Source organism: Rhinopithecus bieti, unplaced genomic scaffold (genome assembly GCF_001698545.2).
Source record: "Rhinopithecus bieti isolate Rb0 unplaced genomic scaffold, ASM169854v2 scaffold_1673, whole genome shotgun sequence".
Classification (NCBI taxonomy): Eukaryota; Metazoa; Chordata; class Mammalia; order Primates; family Cercopithecidae; genus Rhinopithecus; species Rhinopithecus bieti.
Window position 1 is genome coordinate 9,218,507 of NW_016804690.1, and position 21,853 is coordinate 9,240,359.

Consider the following 21,853-nt stretch of genomic DNA (forward strand, 5'->3'; position numbering starts at 1 on the left):
GAAAGAAAGAAACAAAGAAAGAAAAGAAAGAAAGAAAGAGAAAGAAAGAAAGAGAAAGAAAGAAAGAGAAAGAAAGAAAGAGAAGGAAAGAAAGACAGACAGACAGAAAGAAAGAAAGACAGACAGACAGAAAGAAAGAAAGAAAGAAAGAGAGAGAGAGAGAAAGAAAGAGAAAGAAAGAAAGAAAGGAAGGAAGGAAGGAAGAAGGGAAGAAGGGAAGAAGGGAAGAAGGGAAGAAGGGAAGAAGGGAAGGAAGGGAAGGAAGGGAAGATTTATTTTAATTAGCCACATGGTAGTACATGCCTGTAGTCACAGCTACTCCAGAGGCTGAGGCAGGAGAATCATTTGAACACAGGAGTTCAAGGCTGCACTGAGCCATGATCATGCCACTACACTCCGGCCTAGGCAAAAGAGCCAAAATAATAACAATAATAATAATAAATAAAATAAATAAATAAATAATGTAATATGAGAACTTGTCCTTGGTGTAATTTCATGATACAGAAATTCTTTTTTACATCCCAACATGTGGTTATTTCTCTCTTTTTTTATAAGGTACATATAGACCAGGTTAGGCAAAATAACTGTCGTAATGACCCTTTGTAGGAGTATACCCCTAAACTTTTTCCGTGCCAGGCATGCATGAACTTTAACTTGCAACCTACGGGCCATATTTCTATATAGATGGTGGAGGTTTTGAAGCTAGGGCATTTTGCATACTTCTGTTTTCAAGGATCTGAGCCATAAATGTTTATTAAAAGATTATGTAATGAAGTCAGAAATCAGTTTTGTTATTTTTTTAATGGTTGCCTGGAGTGTGTTGGATGACTGAATGCCAGTTGTTAATCATTAAGTACTCATGTTACCAAAAGTGTTTGATAGTATTGCCATCTAGGGGCTGAATGGAATTCTCAGCTCTGAAATAAACTATAATTGAGCAGGTGCAGCTATTGACAATATACATATGTTTTTGCTTTATAGCCCACATGCTTTTCATGTTTCTTATGACAAAAGCTTATGAAAAAATGTCCCCCAGCAGCCCACCTTTTTTATATATAATCTGTTAGAGGTGATTACTATTTGCTTTGGAGCGTATGCTTTTTTGGCATCTATTACTGAATATTCTGAACAAAGAATTATTCTTTTTTGCATTATTAATCTTGTCCATGTTTGCCTTATTTCCACAGAAAAGGAATCATTTATCAGAAAAGAATGTTTGTAATCGGGACTTGTAGCATCTTCAGATTTAATATTCATTATGGTCACTCTAGTTCTGTGCTATATTTATCTAAAAGGCCAATCCAATGTTGTGGAGAAATAACTTTTTAAATATTTATGATCTAACTTTTAATATTTTAAAAAAGAGAAATTAGTATTTCTGTAAAATTTGTTTCAGAGTCTGGTTGCTCAGCAAATGTTTAAATATTAAAAGATTTCAAGAGGTTAGCATGTAATATCATAATGGGACTTATTGAAATAGGAAAATTGACTTTACAAGTTTTTGATATGTGAGGGAAATTGTATTTTCTCTGCCTATGTTTAACACATAACAAGAAATAACACAGGTAAAATGTATAGCCAATAATGTCAGAAAACAGCACCAAAACCTATTTCTACATTGTTTTGTTTTTGTCTAACCACTTTGTTTGGAAAACAATTCTGTTTTATTTTGTTGTCTTGTTTTAGATTTTATCCAAAATGATATTTGGATTTCCCCAAATTAAGGATGATTTCCTTACACATAATTTTTTCTGATGTTCTTGGGTACTACTTTCAGAAATAACTTTCACTACTCCACCTTATATTCCTCCTCCTCCTTGTTCAAAGACCAAATTCTCCAAGCCTAGCTAACAATTACTTTGGTAGGTTTCATAGTTTTACTTATGGTGCTTTTAACAAATGAAAATATTTTTATATCTATAATAATAATAGACTTCTCTAAGGGTGTTTGTACACGTATAGTTGAACTGGCTTGTTATTGTTTTCTTGTGTTTATTTGTTTTATTGAATTCATAAGATATACATACATGCCAAGAGAATGAGAGAGGGAGACTGGGAAGATGGAGAGTCTTGTGTACAAACAGATAGTGTTGGGGATTTGGAAATTAGGGGTGTTCAGATTAGCTCTCCAAACCCTTAATATTAACCTGGCAGGCAATAATCCCAGTCTCTGACATGCAACTTAGTACCACTGATTTCCATTTTGAGCTGGATGCAGCACTGATCTGAAGCATCATGGTTTTCTTTTTTTTTTTAATGTTTATATATCACACGCTTTGGGTTGCAAGCACTGAAAAATCAAGGATCCTATCTGATCCACTTTCTGAGTGTCTGAAATCATACAACATTGGGTAATATATTCAAGGTGTCAACAAGAACAAGAAAAAATGCATCATTTTCTTAATGATAATTCAAAACTCTGCCATAGTGTTTGCGCTGCTGTTGCCTATGTGCTTTGGCCATGAGGTTCAGAGAATGACTTTACAGCAGTATTGTCAGTTTCAAAAAACAAAAAAGAAAAAACAACTTACCTTGTTAACTTTCTTACAGGGAACAAGCCATCAAGCCCACCTGTTCGGGTTAGAACCATTCACAACATATCTCGTTGGTGTTGTGGCTGCAAACCATGCAGGAGAAATTTTAAGCCCCTGGACTCTGATTCAAACCTTAGAATCTTCCCCAAGTGGACTGAGAAACTTTACAGTAGAACAGAAAGAGAATGGCCGGGCATTGCTACTACAGTGGTCAGAGCCTATGAGAACCAACGGTGTGATTAAGGTAATGTCTACCCTGCGTAAGAAATTATGCTTGGTGTTCTCCAGATAAATAGATGAGCCCTGACATGCCATCAGGTCACTGTGGGAAAACTCCCTTCGCAGCCTGTTTAATTCCTCTTGATAGCTCCTCCAGGCACTTAATCATAGATCAGAGAAAACTAGCCCAGATGTATGATGCTTCCTATGAACCCAACACTGGGCTAAATGCTCTCCATGGATTATCTCATTTAATCCTCACATCAACCCTGCTAGGTGGGTACCACTAAACCTCATGAGGCATATGTAGGCTAAATAACGGCCCAAGCCTACACTGTGAGTAATTGAGTTAGGATTTGAAGCCAGGAACTCACATCGGAACTGAACTCTAAATGACTATGTTCTTACGGCCTCCTGAATTATCCTATCCAGTTATTTGCTTAAGACTTGCCTAATTTATGCTTCAAACAGAGCTCACCAAGCAAGTCATAGGTGTCTGCTAACTTTCCAACTTCTGTATGTAGCCATGAGAAACAGTGTTATAAATGTCATATACATATCTCAAGCTCTGCCAGCCCGTGAGTGCAGGGGAGACTGTATTTTCATGAGTAGCCTGCATTTTGATGATTTGAACCTTCAGCCACACAAAAGCCAGCCCTCATCTACCTCTCTGATGTTCCTTCCCAAGGATGGTGGCAGACATACCTGTTAGTTCATGCTACTGCCTTTACCTCCAGTCTCTCTTGGCCCTGGTCCATCTCTTAGGCCGTCATAAACTACCTTCTGCAGGCTGGGACAGCAGAGACCCCCAGCCTGCAGTTGCTATAGATACACTACCCTTTTGTTTGCCACTCCTTCTCCAAGAGGCAAAGATTCCCACATTAATTCCACATCACAGGGTTGAGACTAAGCTGTTACTTTTAATAAAGCCTCCCTGAAAACCATAAGAGAGGGATGACAGCAGGAAATTACGTGCAGCAATAACTAAGAACTGTAACTAGAGCTCACAGACCCAGGTCCATCCTGTGGGCCTCTCTGTGGGCTGCCTCTCTGCCTGGCTTCAAGGCCTGCTGCAAGTAGCAGTAACAAGCTGCTTCCCACCAGCCTGCCTACATGTGGACAGAAGCCAGACTTCTACCCCCTGGGGCAAGAGGCTTGAGCCTTAGGATTCATGACCTTAAAATCCAAATCACGGCCCCAAGGCACCCATCAGAAAAGAAAGCTCCTTCCCTCAAAGCATTTCTCCTTGTGGGTATTTGGAGCCATGACAGCATCTGCTTCTTCCTGGCATGATTGACAATAAGAATATTGACTCCTTGGACCTTTATTTACTTTTCACCAAATATTAAGCAAATATTTGGTGAAATACTTCTACTAAGTGCCATATACTTATTCAAGAGTGAACCAGACAGTCAAGTTCCCTGATGTTACAGACCGTGTGTGAGTGCACGTGCATGTGTGTGTGTTTGTGTGTGAATAAATGTGGCAGAGTATATGAATGGTGGGGGTACAGAAAAGCAAACAATAAGCTAGTAAATAAATAAGCAAGGGAATTACAGAGAACAATGAATGCTATAAAGAAAATTAAATAGAATCATGTAATTAGGCCTGCTCAGGCTATTTTAGAATGGAATATCATTTGAATCAAATTGACATTTGAGCTGAGACCTGAATGACAAGACAGAGTTAGTCATGTGAAGATATGGGGGCAAAATGTTCCAGACTAAATGAACAGCAAATGCAAGGCCTGAAGCCAGGAATGAACTTGGTGTATTCAAGGAAAGAGAAGAAAGCTAGTGTGTATGAAGTATTTGGGGGAAAGAAAGATGGCACTAGAAAAGGTTGGAGGGACTAATAGGAGATAGATTGTACCCAACCTTGTAGACTGTGGTAAAGAGTTTAGAATTTGTTCCAAGTGTAATGAAAAATTACTGAATGCTTTAAGCAAAGGAATAGCATGATCAAATTTGTTTTTAAAAATCACTCTGGCTACCCTGTGGAAAATGGACTATATAAGGACCAATGGAGTTTGAGAACTATTGAAGATTTCAAGGTAGAATTGAAGGTGGCTCAAATTAGAGTAGCAGTTGTGAAGTCATGCACTATAGGTGAATTGAAGATAAATACAGAAGATAGGATGATGAAATGTGTTAATGAGCTGAATGAGAGTTGTGAAGGAAAGGGAGTGCTTTAGGATGACTTTTGGGTTTAGGCTTTGGGCTATTGATGAGGAAGCGGAGACTGGAAGACGAACAAGTTTGAAGGGGCAAGCAGGTAGTGTGAAGTACAAGTCTAAAACTCCTGAGAGAGTTATTTGCTGGGATAAATATTCAGAATCCATTAGCAAGTGGATGTCCTTTAAACCCATGGTGCCAGAGGAGATCAGCTATGGAGAGAATGTAACTCAACCTGTTGCAAGTCTGGGATCAAGGCCTGAGGCATAAATGTGGGGGTCAAGAGGAGGAAAGAGAGCCAGCAAAGACTGATAAGAGGGAATTAGGCTAGAAGGAAAAGTATATGAGTGGAGTGTCCAAAATGAGAAGAGAAAATATGCCAAAATGCTGCTGAGAGCACAAGTAAAATGAGGGCAGAGAAGCCACCCTGAGTATAGGAATGAGGAGGTCACTGTGATCTTGACAAGGAGAGTAAGCGGTAGAATGGGAAACCTGATTGGCATGGCTGATTGAGGAGAGAATGGTAAGGGAGGAAATTAGGACAACTCATTAAAGCCATTTAGATGAAAAGAAAAGCAGAGAAATGGAGCAATAGGTGGAGACTGTGGGATGGGGAAGTTTTATGTAAAATCATTGAAAAATACTAGAGTACATTTAAACAGAATGGAAATAACCAGTAGAGGGAGATAAACTGGTGACGTAGGAGATATTGAGAATAACGGCAGTAGTGAAGTCATGGGGAGGGAGGAAGGGATGGGATACAGTGCTCAGGAGGCCTTTAATAAGGACAGAGATATTTCATTCACAGCAAAAGGAGGAAAGGCAAATCATGTAAGTCTAGATTCACATGGATGCAATGGTCACAATATATAACATGGAAGCATTCTTCTCTAACTGCTTCTATTTTCAATGAACTAGGTGGTTATGTCAACAATCAATCAACGGTGAGGGAAGGAAGAGGGTGTTGGCAATTAGGGGAAAGGAGGAAATATGAAATAATCACCTGGGAAAATGACAGAGCAAAAGCATGAGGGAATAAAGTAGGATTACAAATTGGTAATCATCTATTTTAAATGTGTGGTTAAAAGTTTAACGTGGGACTGGTAAAAATGTTTGGGTGTTTTTCTACAAACCCATTCAGAACTTGAGTATAGAGGGAAAGCTAAATTTTATACTAGTTAGAGATTTACCAGGTGAATATCAGGGGCAGCAAGGGGTGCTGGGGAGTCACAGAGGCTGCAAGCTGGTTATGGAACCTACGCTCCCTTCAGAAACTATGGCAGTCCCCTTCCCTCATGGGGGTGGTCTTGCCCTGGGTCCCCAACCAGAAAATCACACCAACATACAACATTCCAACATAAAGAGATTTCCAAACATCTAGGCTATGCAATCTTAGGGAAAAAATGGAGTATATTAACAATTTAGTCTAAATTAAGCTTGCCCAAGAACCACTCCTGGGAATGTTTCAAGGGTGTGCCTTCCAAGGGCTGTAGAATGTGTTCTGTCCCCTCTTGAGAGTCACCATGATAGGGAGTCATCGCTAGGAATGTGTCATCTCTCTCAGGCTTGTTGGAGCAAGAAAAGGTTGGAAAATCACTGTTCAAAAACACCTGCATTCAGATTAACTTACTTCCCATCCTTCAAAAAAAATGAATAATACAAGGACAAAAACTTGCTCTACATTTGTACGGTATAATAAGCACTCAGATGTTTTTTTCCAGAACAAAAGAATAATTTGCCCCCAAAGGAACAATCAATTCTGCCATGGCCTGCAAGAGAAAACAGGGTGTTTTTTTCCATCTCCTAGTCATAAAGATCTATATATATGTATATATGTACAGGCATATATATGTATGGATATTTGTACTTATGTATAATATATAGGTGTCTGTGTGCCTAAACACACACACACACACACACACACACACACTCTCTCTCTCTCTCTCTCTCTCTTTCAGCCCTCCCACTCTGTAACAACAAATGATTAAGCATTGTAATTCTATTTCCCAGCAAATGCCGTGGAAGGTAGACCCTACTTACTCTAGTCAGTGTGAGATCAGAAGCAGTTCATATCTATAAAACAGGAGATTTGAACACTATTCTCTACTTTAAAAAAAAAAATGCAAGTAGGAGAAACCTCGTGAGTACCATTTAAGTCAAAGAATCAGGTTCAATAGCCCTTAGTTTTGAAATAAATGCTTACATATTGCCCAAACTGAATAAAAAAGGCAAAGAAAAACATTGTTTGTCTCTCTGTGGGCCTTATATTAACTGAAAAAAAATCACACTTTCCCAACTAATATCAGAATACTTCTCTAAATTAGGGCCATCAAAATAACGAATAAGGGGTAAAGGTTAAAAGGGACTAAATAACTACACAAAGAAATTGTATGCTGCAGGTTATCCCTTTTGCTTCTGTCCTTCTGTAGACATACAACATCTTCAATGACGGGCTCCTGGAGTACTCTGGTTTGAATCGTCAGTTTCTCTTCCGCCGCCTGGAGCCTTTCACTCTCTACACACTGACCCTGGAGGCCTGCACCAGAGCAGGCTGTGCACACTCAGCGCCCCAGCCTCTGTGGACAGATGAAGCCCCTCCAGACTCTCAGCTGGCTCCTACTGTCCACTCTGTGAAGTCCACCAGTGTTGAGCTGAACTGGTCTGAGCCTGTTAACCCAAATGGAAAAATAATTCGCTATGAAGTGATTCGCAGATGCTTCGAGGGAAAAGCTTGGGGAAATCAGACAATCCAGGTGGATGAGAAAATTGTTTTCACAGAATATAACACTGAAAGGGATACATTTATGTATAATGACACTGGTTTGCAACCATGGACGCAGTGTGAATATAAAATCTACACTTGGAATTCAGCCGGGCATACCTGTAGCTCTTGGAATGTGGTAAGGACATTGCAAGCACCTCCAGAAGGTCTCTCTCCACCTGTGATATCCTATGTTTCTATGAATCCCCAAAAACTGCTGATTTCCTGGATCCCACCAGAACAGTCTAATGGTATTATCCAGTCCTATAGACTTCAAAGGAATGAAACGCTCTATCCTTTTAGCTTTGATGCTATGACTTTCAATTACACTGATGAAGAGCTTCTTCCTTTTTCCACCTATAGCTATGCACTCCAAGCCTGCACGAGTGGAGGCTGCTCCACCAGCAAACCCACCAGCATCACAACTCTGGAGGCTGCTCCATCAGGAGTCAGCCCTCCAGATCTTTGGACCGTCAGTGCCACACAAGTAAATGTATGTTGGTCACCGCCCACAGTGAAAAATGGAAAGATCACTAAATATTTAGTTAGATATGATAATAAGGAGTCCCTTGCTGGCCAGGGCCTGTGCCTACTGGTTTCCCACCTGCAGCCTTACACTCAGTATAACTTCTCCCTTGTAGCCTGCACGAATGGAGGTTGCACAGCTAGTGTGTCAAAATCTGCCTGGACAATGGAGGCCCTGCCAGAGAACATGGACTCTCCAACACTGCAAGTCACAGGCTCAGAATCGATAGAAATCACCTGGAAACCTCCAAGAAACCCAAATGGCCAGATCAGAAGTTATGAACTTAGGAGAGATGGAACCATTGTGTATACAGGCTTGGAAACACGCTATCATGATTTTACTCTCACCCCAGGTGTGGAGTATGGCTACACAGTAACTGCCAACAACAGCCAAGGGGGCATTTTGAGTCCTCTTGCCAAAGATCGAACCAACCCCTCAGCACCCTCAGGGATGGAACCTCCAAAATTGCAGGCCAGGGGTCCTCAGGAGATCTTAGTGAATTGGGACCCTCCAGTGAGAACAAATGGCGATATCATCAACTATACCCTCTTCATCCGTGAAATGTTTCAAAGAGAAACTAAAATCATACACATAAACACAACTCATAATTCTTTTGGTACGCAGTCATATATAGTGAACCAGCTGAAGCCATTTCACAGGTAGGTAGCCATGTCTCGGTTTTCTGAGTGTGCCACTGACCTTTCTATTTCTGAGCCCTTGGTCAGTTCTAATGAAGACTCTGAAAATGTGAAGCATGGTGTCCCCAACCTCCATCCACCTAAACATGCATAGTAGACAAAGCACATCCTCATCCAAGCAAAGCCTGCTTGCATAACCTCCAGAGAGCAGATTCTTGTAGGTGATGTTTTGAAAGCCAGTGTTTCAGAAAGGTTTACAATGCATCCTGGTATCTGAAATAAGTAGGAGGGAGATGAGGCTAGTCCCCCGGGAAATATGCAGGCCCCTGGACAGTTCTGACAGCCCCGATAGGGTCATCTGACTAGACTGTGAATAAAATGATGTATTATTTTAAGGTTAAAAGATGCCAATCAATGAGCGCAATTACCAGCCAGAGTTAGACTAAAACAAAATTTGCTTTGTGAAGAGCCTTCTTATCAAATCCAGCACTTCCTCCAGGAATAATAAGGCTTCTCTTACTCTACTTTCTTATGGTTTCTCAGGACAATGCCACTTTGCTAGCTCATGTTTTCCTAGCGGTCCTATCTGGACTCTGTGACATGCATGGAAGTGCGTTGTTCTCCACACAAAAGAATCTTGCCCGTTGCTTAAATAATTGTTTGGCAGTTTTCCCCATCACATTTTGAGTAACTTACATCCCCAGAGAGAAGGGTAATAAAAGATATTTTATGCTTAAAATTTGGTAAAATGAACAGAATCACTTAAAAAAATTAAAGGCTGAAAGAGTGTTGATTTCCAACTACCACAGGTAAAATTCAGCTATTATTATAATCTAGTGATGTGTAGATTAGATCCTCCTATAATTACCTCTGATATATAGTGCTGTTTAAATGAAACATTCATGGTCTTATGCATCTACTCATGACAATTATTTAGGGTCTATTAAATATTAAACAGTAATTAAAACTTCCTCAGGTATTCTCCACAGCTAGTCCACATGCTGTGTGAGTTGGCTTTTATATTACCTTACACTGATTCAGGGCATAAAAAAGGCCCACTGTAGTTGCAGAGCTGTGTATTCTAGACTGGCTTCCTCTTTACTTGACTGTACTTCCAACTTTCAAAAATCATATCAATTTGCTCCCTTTTGAAACTCTTATTTGAAAATCTTCTAGAGGTGAAGCAGTTTGTCCAGGCACGAAAGCAATGCTTTTCCAGGCTGGAAAAAAAAAAAAAGTTTGATTTATCTGATAAATTGCAAGGCTATTTAAGAATGTGAGAGAAATCTCTTCATTATCCACTCTAACTGAATCTATAAGTGACATTGACATAAAACAGAGTATCACTTCTATATGAAGTTGGAGTTCATGCGTGCTTCTTGTTTTTGTTTTTAGTGGATTAATGTTCACTGAATATTGCAAATGTGTGTGTCCTCCTTTCAGCACCCCCAGCTGGTCAGTAAAAGAAATAGCCTGGGAACGTCCTAATTAGCAGAAGGAATCCGGCCCAAAATTTAAAAACTACCACAGATAACCCAGAAAATGAATAATCTTCATGTGGGAAATCAAAATTGACCTCACAGAATTGCTTAGAAGTCAGATCTACCATACACAGCTATGGATTTGATCACCAATAAACTGGTAGCGCTGTCATGGTGGAGATGGACATGAGAGAAGAACCAAGGGAGGAGGAGAAGAAAGTGGGAATAAAATAAGTCACAAAGGGAAAAAGGTGTAATTAAGAAAGCAAAAACACAAAAGAGAAAGAGCAAGTAAAAGAACAGAAAGCAGTGATTCAAAGAGCAAAGAGGGGAGGTAGAAAATAAAAGAGGAAAAGGCTAGAACTAAAAGGAATAAAGGTAGAAAGAAGATAGCTGGGTACCTGAGGGAAAATTGAAGGTGTCATAAAATCAATGGTGGTTGGGAATAGAGAAAAAAGTGCTCATTTGCAGCCATAGGCACTAAATACTTACAAAAATTCATTTTGTTGGAAAGGAGAAGTCCCTGCTATGTAAATAGACCTTTTCAAGTAGCAGAGACGGGCTATGAGGCAAAACATAATTGATTAGTTGAGTTTAACTGGATGGTGATAAGGTGTCTTCATGATTGATAATCTGGTGTGTAGTTGAGTTAACTTTGGCCCCACAAGGTCTTTGTGTCATGTAAGGGAGCCTGTTTTAAGATGTTAGGTATTAGGTGAGGGGATTTATTACCACTGAGACCTTAATTCCATGATGTTCCTTCATGACCTGGAAACATTCCTGGGGGATCATTTAGCTCTAGCTTCAAAGGTAGGAGGAGTCCAGGACTGCTGAGAACTGCTTCATACTTTCCAAGGTCTGCATTCTTCATTGCTGTGTTAAGTAATTCTGAAGAGTACTGGAATTTTCATGCTGGAAAGAATCTTGAGAGTTATTTATTCCATACATCCTTGTTTAGGGGAAGAATTGTACTCACCCCTTTCAAACAGTTAAGAAACTTTAGTTTAGAAAGCCAGGGGGATTTTAATAGTTCAAAAATTTCCATGGAAATATAAATATTTTTTGAGACGGAGTCTTGCTCTGTCGCCCGGGCTGGAGTGCAATGGCACAATTTCAGCTCACTGCAAGCTCTGCCTTCTGGGTTCAGGCCATTCTCAACTTTGTTATTCTTAAGAGTTAGCTATGAATAAGAATACATGTAAACTTGTCTTTTTTTTTTTTTTTTTTAAGGCCTGGTGTTTTAAAGATTCTTCCCATGAAAATCTATTTTGCTGAAAATCACTAATTTCTGCCTTATGTCCTGAAGGTATGAAATACGAATTCAAGCATGCACCACCCTGGGATGTGCATCAAGTGACTGGACATTCATACAGACCCCTGAGATTGCACCTCTGATGCAACCCCCACCACATCTGGAGGTACAAATGGCTCCAGGAGGATTCCAGCCCACTGTTTCCCTTTTGTGGACAGGACCGCTTCAGCCAAATGGAAAAGTTTTGTATTATGAATTATACAGAAGACAAATAGCAACTCAGCCTGGAAAATCCAGTCCAGTCCTAATCTATAATGGAAGCTCAACCTCTTTTATAGATTCCGAACTACTGCCTTTCACAGAGTATGAGTATCAGGTAAGAAATGTGTATTATCAACAATTCAAGTTGATTATGTGCACTCATCAGCACCTGCCTGTAAAAATGGTGCTCAATTTGAAAGGCACTTAAAGAAATGTGGGACTTAAGGAGAATAATAATATTCCTTAAAATTTTTTAATTGGTAAATGAGGAAAAAACATGTTCATTGCCTTTTCATTTTCTTGGTTTTGAGCCATGTTATATATGTTGTTTTCTTAGGTAGATTCCAGGTGAATTTCCTTTTCTTATTAATAAAGTGCTTTCTGCCATTAAGATTCCCTCTGTCAGTGTTGCCTCGGTAGGAGATACTCCTTGTTAAAAGATCACTTTGAAAATAACTCATCACTTGTACCAAAATAAAATCAAATAGCAAACATCTCTAGCCTTGGTGCTCAAGAAAGATACAGAATGTTGAAAAAAGTCTAGAAGAGTGCAACTAACCTGCCCATGACGATTAATTAAGTTTTCTCTAAGGATGGCCTAAAAAAATAAGACTGTGCATTCTTCAAAAGCCAAGAATTAAGAATACTATTTAGAAAACATCGTGAATTCTATGGAGGACTTCTGTTAGGTTTGTTTAGTTTTGCCATCAGAGTCCATTTGCGTTCTTCTTGTAATAACAATCTCATTTCCTGTGGGAGAATGCTTCCCCCACCCTTTGCTCAGGCTTGGTGGGAGTGTCAATCAATGTGTCAGGCTGTCTCCTAGCCAAGTGGTGGGCACGTGAGCCGCTCAGCCCCTCAGATTTGCCTGGGGCTTGATCTTCAGCAGAGTGACTCAGAATTTTAAAAGGTGGAGGTGAGAAGTCCTGTTAAAATATCCCTAACCTCAATCTAAAAGGTTTTCTTTTCCCTGCTATTTCCAAGCACGGTTCTGCAACCCTTCTTTTAATTCCACATACTCAAGTAAATTCTCGTCTGCTTAAGTCAGAATCAGTGCCTCTTGCTTGCAGTTAAGGAAAGCTTACTGATTGATGTAAGCACTTAACTGCCAGGCACAATGCCAACAGAAATTTTCTAAAAGAGAAAACTGAGCCTTAAAAAGCTTATTATAACATGAAATAATAAAACTAATGAGTCACCAAAAAAAATAGTGACCAAATCAATGAGTACAGTGAATACAGGGAACATTTTAAGCATTAAAAGAATATTTTAGGAGAATAATATATGGGATAAATTACCGAATTAATAAGATTTGAAAATACAAATAAATTCTTGAATGGTTTGGAAAAATACACAGATATAAATCCATAATCCCTTGTTTGCAACTCCAAATCTTAAAATCTCTTAAAAGCATTTTCTTGCTTTGCCACAGGTCATTTGGCAACAAAACCCAATCTAAACAGACTTGAGACCATTTCCAGTATTTATTTATCCCATTTAATATGAATACTTATATGTTTCACTACAAAAATATTGCTTTATTATAAGATGGCTAACAAGATCATGCTGTGGATATTATAAAATATATAGTATATACATTTTATCCTATTTCAAAATGTGAAAACAAAATTATTTTAAAACACATCAGGCCCCCAGGGGTTTACGATAAGAACTGGATAAGAACTGTGGTTTACATCATGAAGGAACAAAATACTGATGCCACCATTGGAAACGTAACACTGTTAGAAACAGCCAGAACCTATGTGCCTGCCCTTTTGTTCTTTTCTCATTACCTTTATTCAAAAGTGTCACGCTATCAAAGTTACCAATTATCTAGTCTCCCTTACAAATAAAAACGGTACCCTTAGTGAGGGAGCTGGATGAAATCAGCGTGAAATCTTCACCGCTAATTAGACGCAACTTAATGACCCATGTGTAAGAGACACAAACTTTCTCTGGTATTGTGTTGTGTCATTGGGTTAAGTTCTGGTCACATGATCTGTAGAAGTCTCATTCCAGTTTTTGTTTGTTTGTTTGTCTTAGACAGTCTCGCTCTGTCACCCAGGCTGGAGTGCAGTGGCGAGATCTCAACTCACTGCAACCTTTGCCTGCCAGGTTCAAACGATTCTCCTGCCTTAGCCTCCGGTGTAGCTGAGATTACAGGCGTGCAGCACGACACCAGGCTCATTTTTTTTTTTGTATTTTTAGTAGACACAAAGTTTTGCCATGTTGGTCAGACTGATCTTGAACCCCTGACCTCAAGTGATCAGCCTGCCTTGACCTTCCAAAGTGCTGGGATTACAGGCATGAGCCACCACGCCAGGTCCCATCCCAGTTTTCTATAAAATGGAAAGCTCCAGGAATGTGTCTTGTCTCTAGTCAGATTTTTCATCAGGTACTAAGGATGACCAAGAACCAAGGGACCCACATTTCAGAGGAGAGGCAGGTTAAGAACCTTAGGCTGTGTGGTTTCTTTTTAACTGTTACTATCGGCTCTGTGTTACACTCCTCCTCCATACTCATCTCACTCAAATGAAAGTATTTAATTTGGTTTTTGATCTCCAGCTTGTATTTATTAGCTAATCTCATGTAGTTACAACATAAGGATAGAAAACAAAAAAAAATCAAAATCTAGCTTAGCCCAAAGGCCCAGTTCTTATGGAAAATAATATTTTGAAAAGCATAGATTAACTACTGAAATAAATGATCAGAAAATATTGGTTTCATTTAGCCTGCGTAAACACTGAGTCTATGTGGACCCTGAGTAATCCTACAGAAGTCATTTAGGAAGTTATATACTAAAACAATTTAGTTTTCTTTAACAAAAGAGCATTTTGTATTTGTGATGAATTTGCATTGCTCTCAAATCCACTTGAGGGTTACTTCATCTGCAAGTTGCCTTTGAAAATACCTTCGTTGTCCTACACACATCTGCTCACCCAACAACTGACGGTGATTTGACCCTTCTGCAGAGGAGTATATTTTTGAGGTAATTGTAGATTGAAGGGAATAGAAACAAAGAACTGAGAAACTTTCTAGCAGTGTGGAAGGATTAATCAGAAGATCGTGAGGATGTATATTCGTGGAGGTTACCATCCACATGGTGTGCCCTGCAAGGGTCCCCACCACCTTCCTATATACTACGTTACATCATTGTACTCATTTCTGTTTTTGAGTTAAATCATTGAAGGCAGTTGTTAAAATTTAGTTATGTGAAAAGAACAAGACAGTTTTCACTAGTCTAAATCAACTCATTCCATCAGTTGGCCAGTGATAAAAGAGGGTATCACATGGATAAGTTTTTTTTTTTTTTTTCCTGTCGTCTTCTTCATTTTGAGACACAGTCTCGCTCCGTCGCCCAGGCTGGAGTGCAATGGTGCAATCTTGGGTCACTACAACCTCCATCTCCCGGGTTCAAGCAATTCTCTGCTTCAGCCTCCTGAGTAGCTGGGATTACAGGCGCCTGCCACCACACCTGGCTATTTTTTTTTTTTGTAGTTTTAGTAGAGACAGGGTTTCACCATCTTGGCCAGGCTAGTCTTGAACTCCTAACTTTGTGATCCACGCACCTCGGCCCCCCCAAAGTGATGGATGAGTTTTAATGGGCAGGAGGGTCAGGAAATATCTGGAGAAATGGATACTTATAGAGAGTGGGAGAATTACTCACTGCAGAAAACCTAAGAGGGAAATTAAATGAGCAGCAAATCTCACTCACCTCACCACAGTTCTTGTAACCAGCTTGGTAACTAGCTCCTTTGAAGTTGAGCAAAACCCATGTGATATCACAAGCACTTTCTAAGTGTTCACTAATACTTCAATATGGAATGCCCTAAAGGTAGCATCCCCACTGTTTACAGTACAAGTGGAGGACCTAAGAGCTTGTTCAAAGGGCAGATTCCTGAGTGGAATGGGAAGGGACCCTAGCAACCCGTACATTTTTTTTTTTTTTAAAGACAGCATCCCGCTCTGTGGCCACGCTGGAGTGCAGTGGTGTGATCTCGGCTCACTGTAACCTCCGACTCCCTGGTTCATGCAATTCTCCTGTCTCACCTTCCCAAGTAGCTGGGATTACAGGCACGTGCCACCATGCCCAGATAGTTTTTTGTATTTTTAGTAGAGACGGGGTTTCACCATGGTGGCCTAGATGGTCTTGATCTCCTGACCTCATGATCCTCCCACCTCAGCCTCCCAAAGTGCTGGGATTACAGGCGTGAGCCACCACTCCCAGCCTAGCAACCTGTATTTTTAATAAGCAGGTTGGATGGTCCACAACCCACTTTTTTTGGAAATACTGCCTCAGAGGATACAACATTGCTGCTGTGCTACTTAAGCCTGATTTTCCAGTGGTGATTTTCTGAATCAGCGGTTCTCAGCTTTGACACCATGTTAGAATCACCTGGGGAAATTTCACAACATTATGCGTGCTGATACCCAGGCCCCACTCTCCTGTAGTTCTGATTTTGGGATGGGTTCGGGCATCCGTGCGATTCAAAAGGTTCCCAGGTGATGCTCAAGTGCAGCCAGGGTTGAGAATCACTAGCCTAAACTGTTATAAACAGATAGCCCAAATAAGTGAAGCCATCTCCCCACAAATGCCTAATGTACATGATGATCATTGATGACAGCCTATTGGCGTTGGTCTATCCTGGCTTTCAAAAAGAAGGGTCCTATTGTTTTGATGTGAAACTAGAGAGGAGAACAGAATATATTATCTATGAAGTCCATGTCTCAGCTACTCAAATAATTTAATTTTCTTCATGGATTTTATTTGGCTTTTGTTATTGTTGTTTTGTTTTCTTTTATTTCTTACTTGGGAGGTCTGGTCTTTGGTGGTAAGAGTAAAGTTCACCATCATTTAAAACAGGGGATTTTTCTAGTTTGAGTCATTTCAGCATAGCTTCCAGAATTCTGGGATTCTAAAAGATAACACTCTGGAGGATTAGCTTTAATAAAGCCAGTGAGATCTAAAATATGAATCAAAAATTTAGCAAGATTTTTTTTCTTGTTTTCCACAAGAATGGGTTGGTGGCTTTACAGAGTGCAGGGCAGGTTTCCATTAGAAAACAAACGTTTTCTGGGAATTTTGAATGCAACTTAGTTTACCAAAATCTAATTCTCAAACAACTCTGTAAATGTATGTTCCATGCATAAATGAGATGCATCTGTACTAAATAAAATTCTTCCATTGCACAGACCTCTTCCTTAAACAGAGATCACAGGCTTGCTCGTGCTACAGAACATTTACAAATCCAAGAAGATTTTTTTAAAGACAATAGTCATTTCTATCTTCAACCCTTTCAAAATTTTGCTATTCTAATACATGTAATGTGAACCTCCACATTCTATGTGGAGCAGTTCTTAATGGTTTAGCAGCAAATTAAGACAATATTTTTCCCACAGGCTTCAAGAGGGACCTGGGTGTGAGTCTACTCCGTTAAGACATTTTGGGTTTTACCTTTGGGGAGTGAGCCGAGGCTAATGAATAGCTCTCAGTAATTGTGCATTCATATTCATACTCTTGCTTAAGGCAATGACTCACCATGGATCTGATAGGGCCCGCCACCACCCCGTTTCACTGAATCATGCTGTCAGTGGCTTAATTAGTTTTCCTGAAACTTCCTCACTTTGACAGATTTTTGCGGTAAGCGCCCACTCACACTCAGGGTCTCTGAAGGCTTCTGGTGCCTCGTGACTGGGTGACTGAGAAGCAACAGGTCAGCCTTAGAGGAAACTCTGTGACTCATGGCATGGGATCTGAACTTAGGGCTAGTGCTAAAGGAGCCCATGCAGAATGGCAGTCTGCTGCTTTCTAACCGACCAACAGCGTCCCCAAACAAGCAGATGGAAAGAAGGGCTATGGAGGAAACACAGAAGGGGATCCTCACTGTTGCTGCCAGTGGCAGCTGCCTGAAGACTGCCAGGTGTACTGTAGAGGCCTTCCCCGCACCAGCCCCCACCATAGGCTACCAAATTGTTGGCAATTAGTTAGAAGTGGGAGGGAGGCAGGCCAGCATCTTCTACTCCTTCTCTCAGTAATTCTGGATCCTTGAGCACATTAACCTCTTTGGGTGTTTCCTCATAATAGAGGTTAGGCCTGCTGTGATGGAATATCATAGACTGGGTGGCTTAAATAACAAACATTTATTTTCCACAGTTCTAGAGACTGGGAAGTCCAAGGTCAAGGCACCTGCAGATTCAGTATCTGGTGAGGCCCACCTTCTGGCTTGCAGATAATGTTCTTCTCCTTATATCCACATATGGCAAATGGAAGGAGATGGAGAGGAAAAGGAAGGAAGAGAAAAGAGTAGGGGGACTCCCTCTCGTCTCTTTCTCTTCTTGTAAGAACACTAGTCCCATTCATGAGGGCTCCACCCTATGCAACCTAATAACCTCCCAAAGGCCTCCATATCATCATATTAAAGATTAGCCTTCAACATAAGTATTTGGAGGGGACAAAAACAGTCAGTTCATAGCACTCATCTATAAAGGGAAGCACCCTCCAGCTCTATATTCTATGGGCAGACTAGTGGTAAGCTACAGGCATATAATTTTTAGAAATTCTAACCAAACTTTATCTTCTCTTGATTGGTTTTTGTAATCTACAGTTTGTAAAACACAACAAAATAAATTCTGACCCAAAGCAACAGAATTTTCTAATGGTAGTTAGCTTTAAGTTGTGTTGATGCAAGGGAATGTATGATATCAGCTTCAGACAAGAAATGGATATATGGTTATTCATCAACAAGATGGACATATGGAAATATCATTAGTTGTGTCTCTCATTGAAACCTAACATATTTATTTACTAATATATTTTTTTAAATTATAACTATATTAAAAATATAAATGTAAATACATAATAAACTAATTTTCTTTAGTTAGCTACCAATGAGTCTCACTTATGTTCCTGAGAAAACCCACACTATCAAAAAGTTATCATGACTATTTCACTACAAGTAACAGAAAGCCAATGTAAACTAAGTTAAACAGAAGGGAATTGTTTCGGCTCTCACATCTGGAAAGGGCATTGAAGGAATCTGTTGAAACAAAAGAAAAGATATGAACATCAGGCCCTGGAAAACTGGGATGCAGGACTCAGAGGCTGTAAGATTCATTCATTCTCTCCCTCCTTGCTCCATCTCAGCTCGTCTGTATTTGGCTTCATTCTGCACACTCTCACCAGGCATCTGAAGAAATCACTACTAATATTCCCAGATTCAGGCCCTTTCTGTGCATCAGTTTTCTTATCTTCAAAATGTGAATAGATATAGCACTGGATTCATAGGTTTGCTTTGAGGTTAAATGAGTTAATATGTGAATGTTCTTGGAACAGTGCCTCATACATGGAAATCACTTCACCCATATAACAATAATGATTATTATTATTGCCCATCCACGTTAAGGACTAGAAGTCAACCAAGTGCAGGACTCTGACTGATCCTATTGCACTACCCGCCCTCCTGTGAACCAAGAGAACAGAGGACTGTGATTGAGCAGGTGTGGTCGCAGGGCCCACCTCCTACAGGCAGGGCTGTGTGAGGTATGTGGGAAATGCTTCCAGCCAGAAGCAAGAACTGCCCTAGTACACTACACACACCAACTAGGGGAACAAGTACTCCACAGCTGTGAGATATTGACAATCCTTGTGCCCTTTCACACTGGATGCTCACACCCTTCCTGTTTTCCAAATGAAGAAGCTGAGTGCAGATCACATAGCTTGTGCAAGAAAGATACTTAATTTCTGATAACTTCACTTTTCTCATTAAAAAAAAATGGGTGTGTTATGAGAACTAAGAAATCTGTGTGTCCAGTAGGATGCCTGCTACTTAGTGGGTCCATGCCACCATCCGATCCCCCTAGGATTGCACTAGTTAAAAGGAGAAACTTCCATTCAAGACCATAAAAAAGCCAGGTTAAGACATACCTTTTGTCTATATCAACAAGTCATTAATAAAATGTTAGAGTGTAAAAATTTCTAATCAGGAGTATAGTTGCCTCTAAAGGTGTGATACTCCTTCCACTAGGCAGTTCAACCCTCCCTGTCCTTGCCATTTCTCTTCTCAGGAAAATAGTAATTTACCCACATACCCATGACTAAAATTCCAAATTCTGATAGTCTGACTCCACTTTTCTGCAATTAGCTACTTGCTTTGTATTGCCTGTTTTCTATTGCTATCACCCTTATCCCATGCTTTTTCTATATCACATTTAGAGAAAACATATTGAGCAGGTTTTCTGTTTGGTTTTGGACTGCATTTAATTAGGTATTAATCTCACTAACATATTTCTGACCAGCATAGAGGTTTTTGTTTGGTTAATTTCTCCCACAAGAACTAAGCTCCCCACGCCCACCCCAACTCCCACAGCTCAAGGTTTTAAATGATTTATTGATATTGTCTGACTCAGACAGTGTATTTATTCTAAAACCTTAGGGCCTGAGTGCACGCTTAGACTGAAGGCCACTGGGACATTTCCATGTGTAGAAAACTGAAGTCTGCCACTAGGCCTGGGGCCTGATCATTTTTCGCATCAAGCCCTTCGTTCCCACAGGAGATCACTTCTACCTGTTGGTGTGAGCACATTCAGGAGCATGCTCTAGTTCTTTTTGTTCTTGTTCCATCTCCCATGGCGACCCTTAGGACTTTATTCTAAAGCTCTATTGTTGGCAGTATTTATGGCGCCTTTGGGACAAGTTATCCATGTGAAGATGGGTTGGTTCTCACCCTCATGCAGATGCAACTCAGATTTATGTTTCATTTAAGCTGATATTGATCTTCCTGTCTCTGTGTTGGAAGCTTGATTGGTGGAAATAAAATGTGAAACACAACAGAATGCTCTTCAATTGAATGTAGATAATGTGTAATTCCAGCCTGCCCTCATGGCTCTTCAGATGGCCATGAAAACAAAGGCTCCCAAAGTCACCTGAAACTTAGGTCCTGTAAAAACATCCAGGAAAAGATGAGATGTGTTTTGCTTATTTTCCTTTATCCTGTAAATTGAGTATTTAATAAACTCTCCTTATTAGGCACCTACAATGTTCAAAGTGTATACCTAGTTACTAGGATTGAGGCAGGAAGCTAAAATCCATGCACTCTCCCCTTCAGGGACTTAAAGTATAGTTGATAAGATAAATAAAGATGTCCATGAATAATGTATCCATAAAAATATCTCTAGGAGCGTTGATGTTTGCAAGATCTGAGTGATGGCAAAACAGATCCAGGGAGGAAGAAGCAGCTTCTTTATCTTCAGGGACAGCATGATTTCCACACCAAACTCTAAAGGCCACTCTTATTCTACTCTCTGGCCAGATGGTTTTGTGCAGCACAGGTGGCACCTTGATACTAAAGAGCTACTGGACTAAAATCATTCCACAGACACAAGAAGAGGCACCATTTCTCTGTTCCTTCAGTCTTACTTTTCCTAGCCAGGGGAACTGAGACACGCAACACCTGGAAAATCGGGTAACTCCCACCCCAATACTGAGCTTTAAGCAAACGGGCACACCAGGAGATTATATCCCACACCTGGCCGGGAGGGTCCCACACCCACGGAGCCTCCCTCATTGCTAGCACAGCAGTCTGCAGCGATCTAACTGCAAGGCAGCAGCGAGGCTGGGGGAGGGGCGCCCACCATTGCTGAGGCTTAAGTAGGTAAACAAAGCTGCTGGGAAGCTCGAACTGGGTGGAGCTCACAGCAGCTCAAGGAAACCTGCCTGTCTCTGTAGACTCCACCTCTGGGGACAGGGCACAGATAAAAAACAACAACAACAAAAAGCAGCAGAAACCTCTGCAGATGCAAATGACTCTGTCTGACAGCTTTGAAGAGAGCAGTGTGGATCTCCCAAAACGGAGGGTGAGATCTGAGAATGGACAGACTGCCTGCTCAAGTGGGTCCCTGACCCCTGAGTAGCCTAACTGGGAGACATCCCCCACTAGGGGCAGTCTGACACCCCACACCTCACAGGGTGGAGTACACCCCTGAGAGGAAGCTTCCAAAGTAAGAATCAG

At 40.5% G+C, this 21,853-nt stretch overlaps 1 protein-coding gene across 1 annotated transcript in view; it reads left to right on the top strand.

Annotated features, from left to right (window-relative positions):
• The window catches only part of USH2A (usherin), an 821,881-nt gene that overhangs the window by 762,409 nt on the left and 37,619 nt on the right, over positions 1–21,853 (top strand). Inside the window, exons 64-66 of the mRNA XM_017870028.1 lie at positions 2,551–2,778; positions 7,357–8,873; positions 11,640–11,961. Of these exons, the coding sequence (XP_017725517.1) occupies positions 2,551–2,778; positions 7,357–8,873; positions 11,640–11,961 (2,067 nt within the window). The remainder of the gene's footprint in view (positions 1–2,550; positions 2,779–7,356; positions 8,874–11,639; positions 11,962–21,853) is intronic.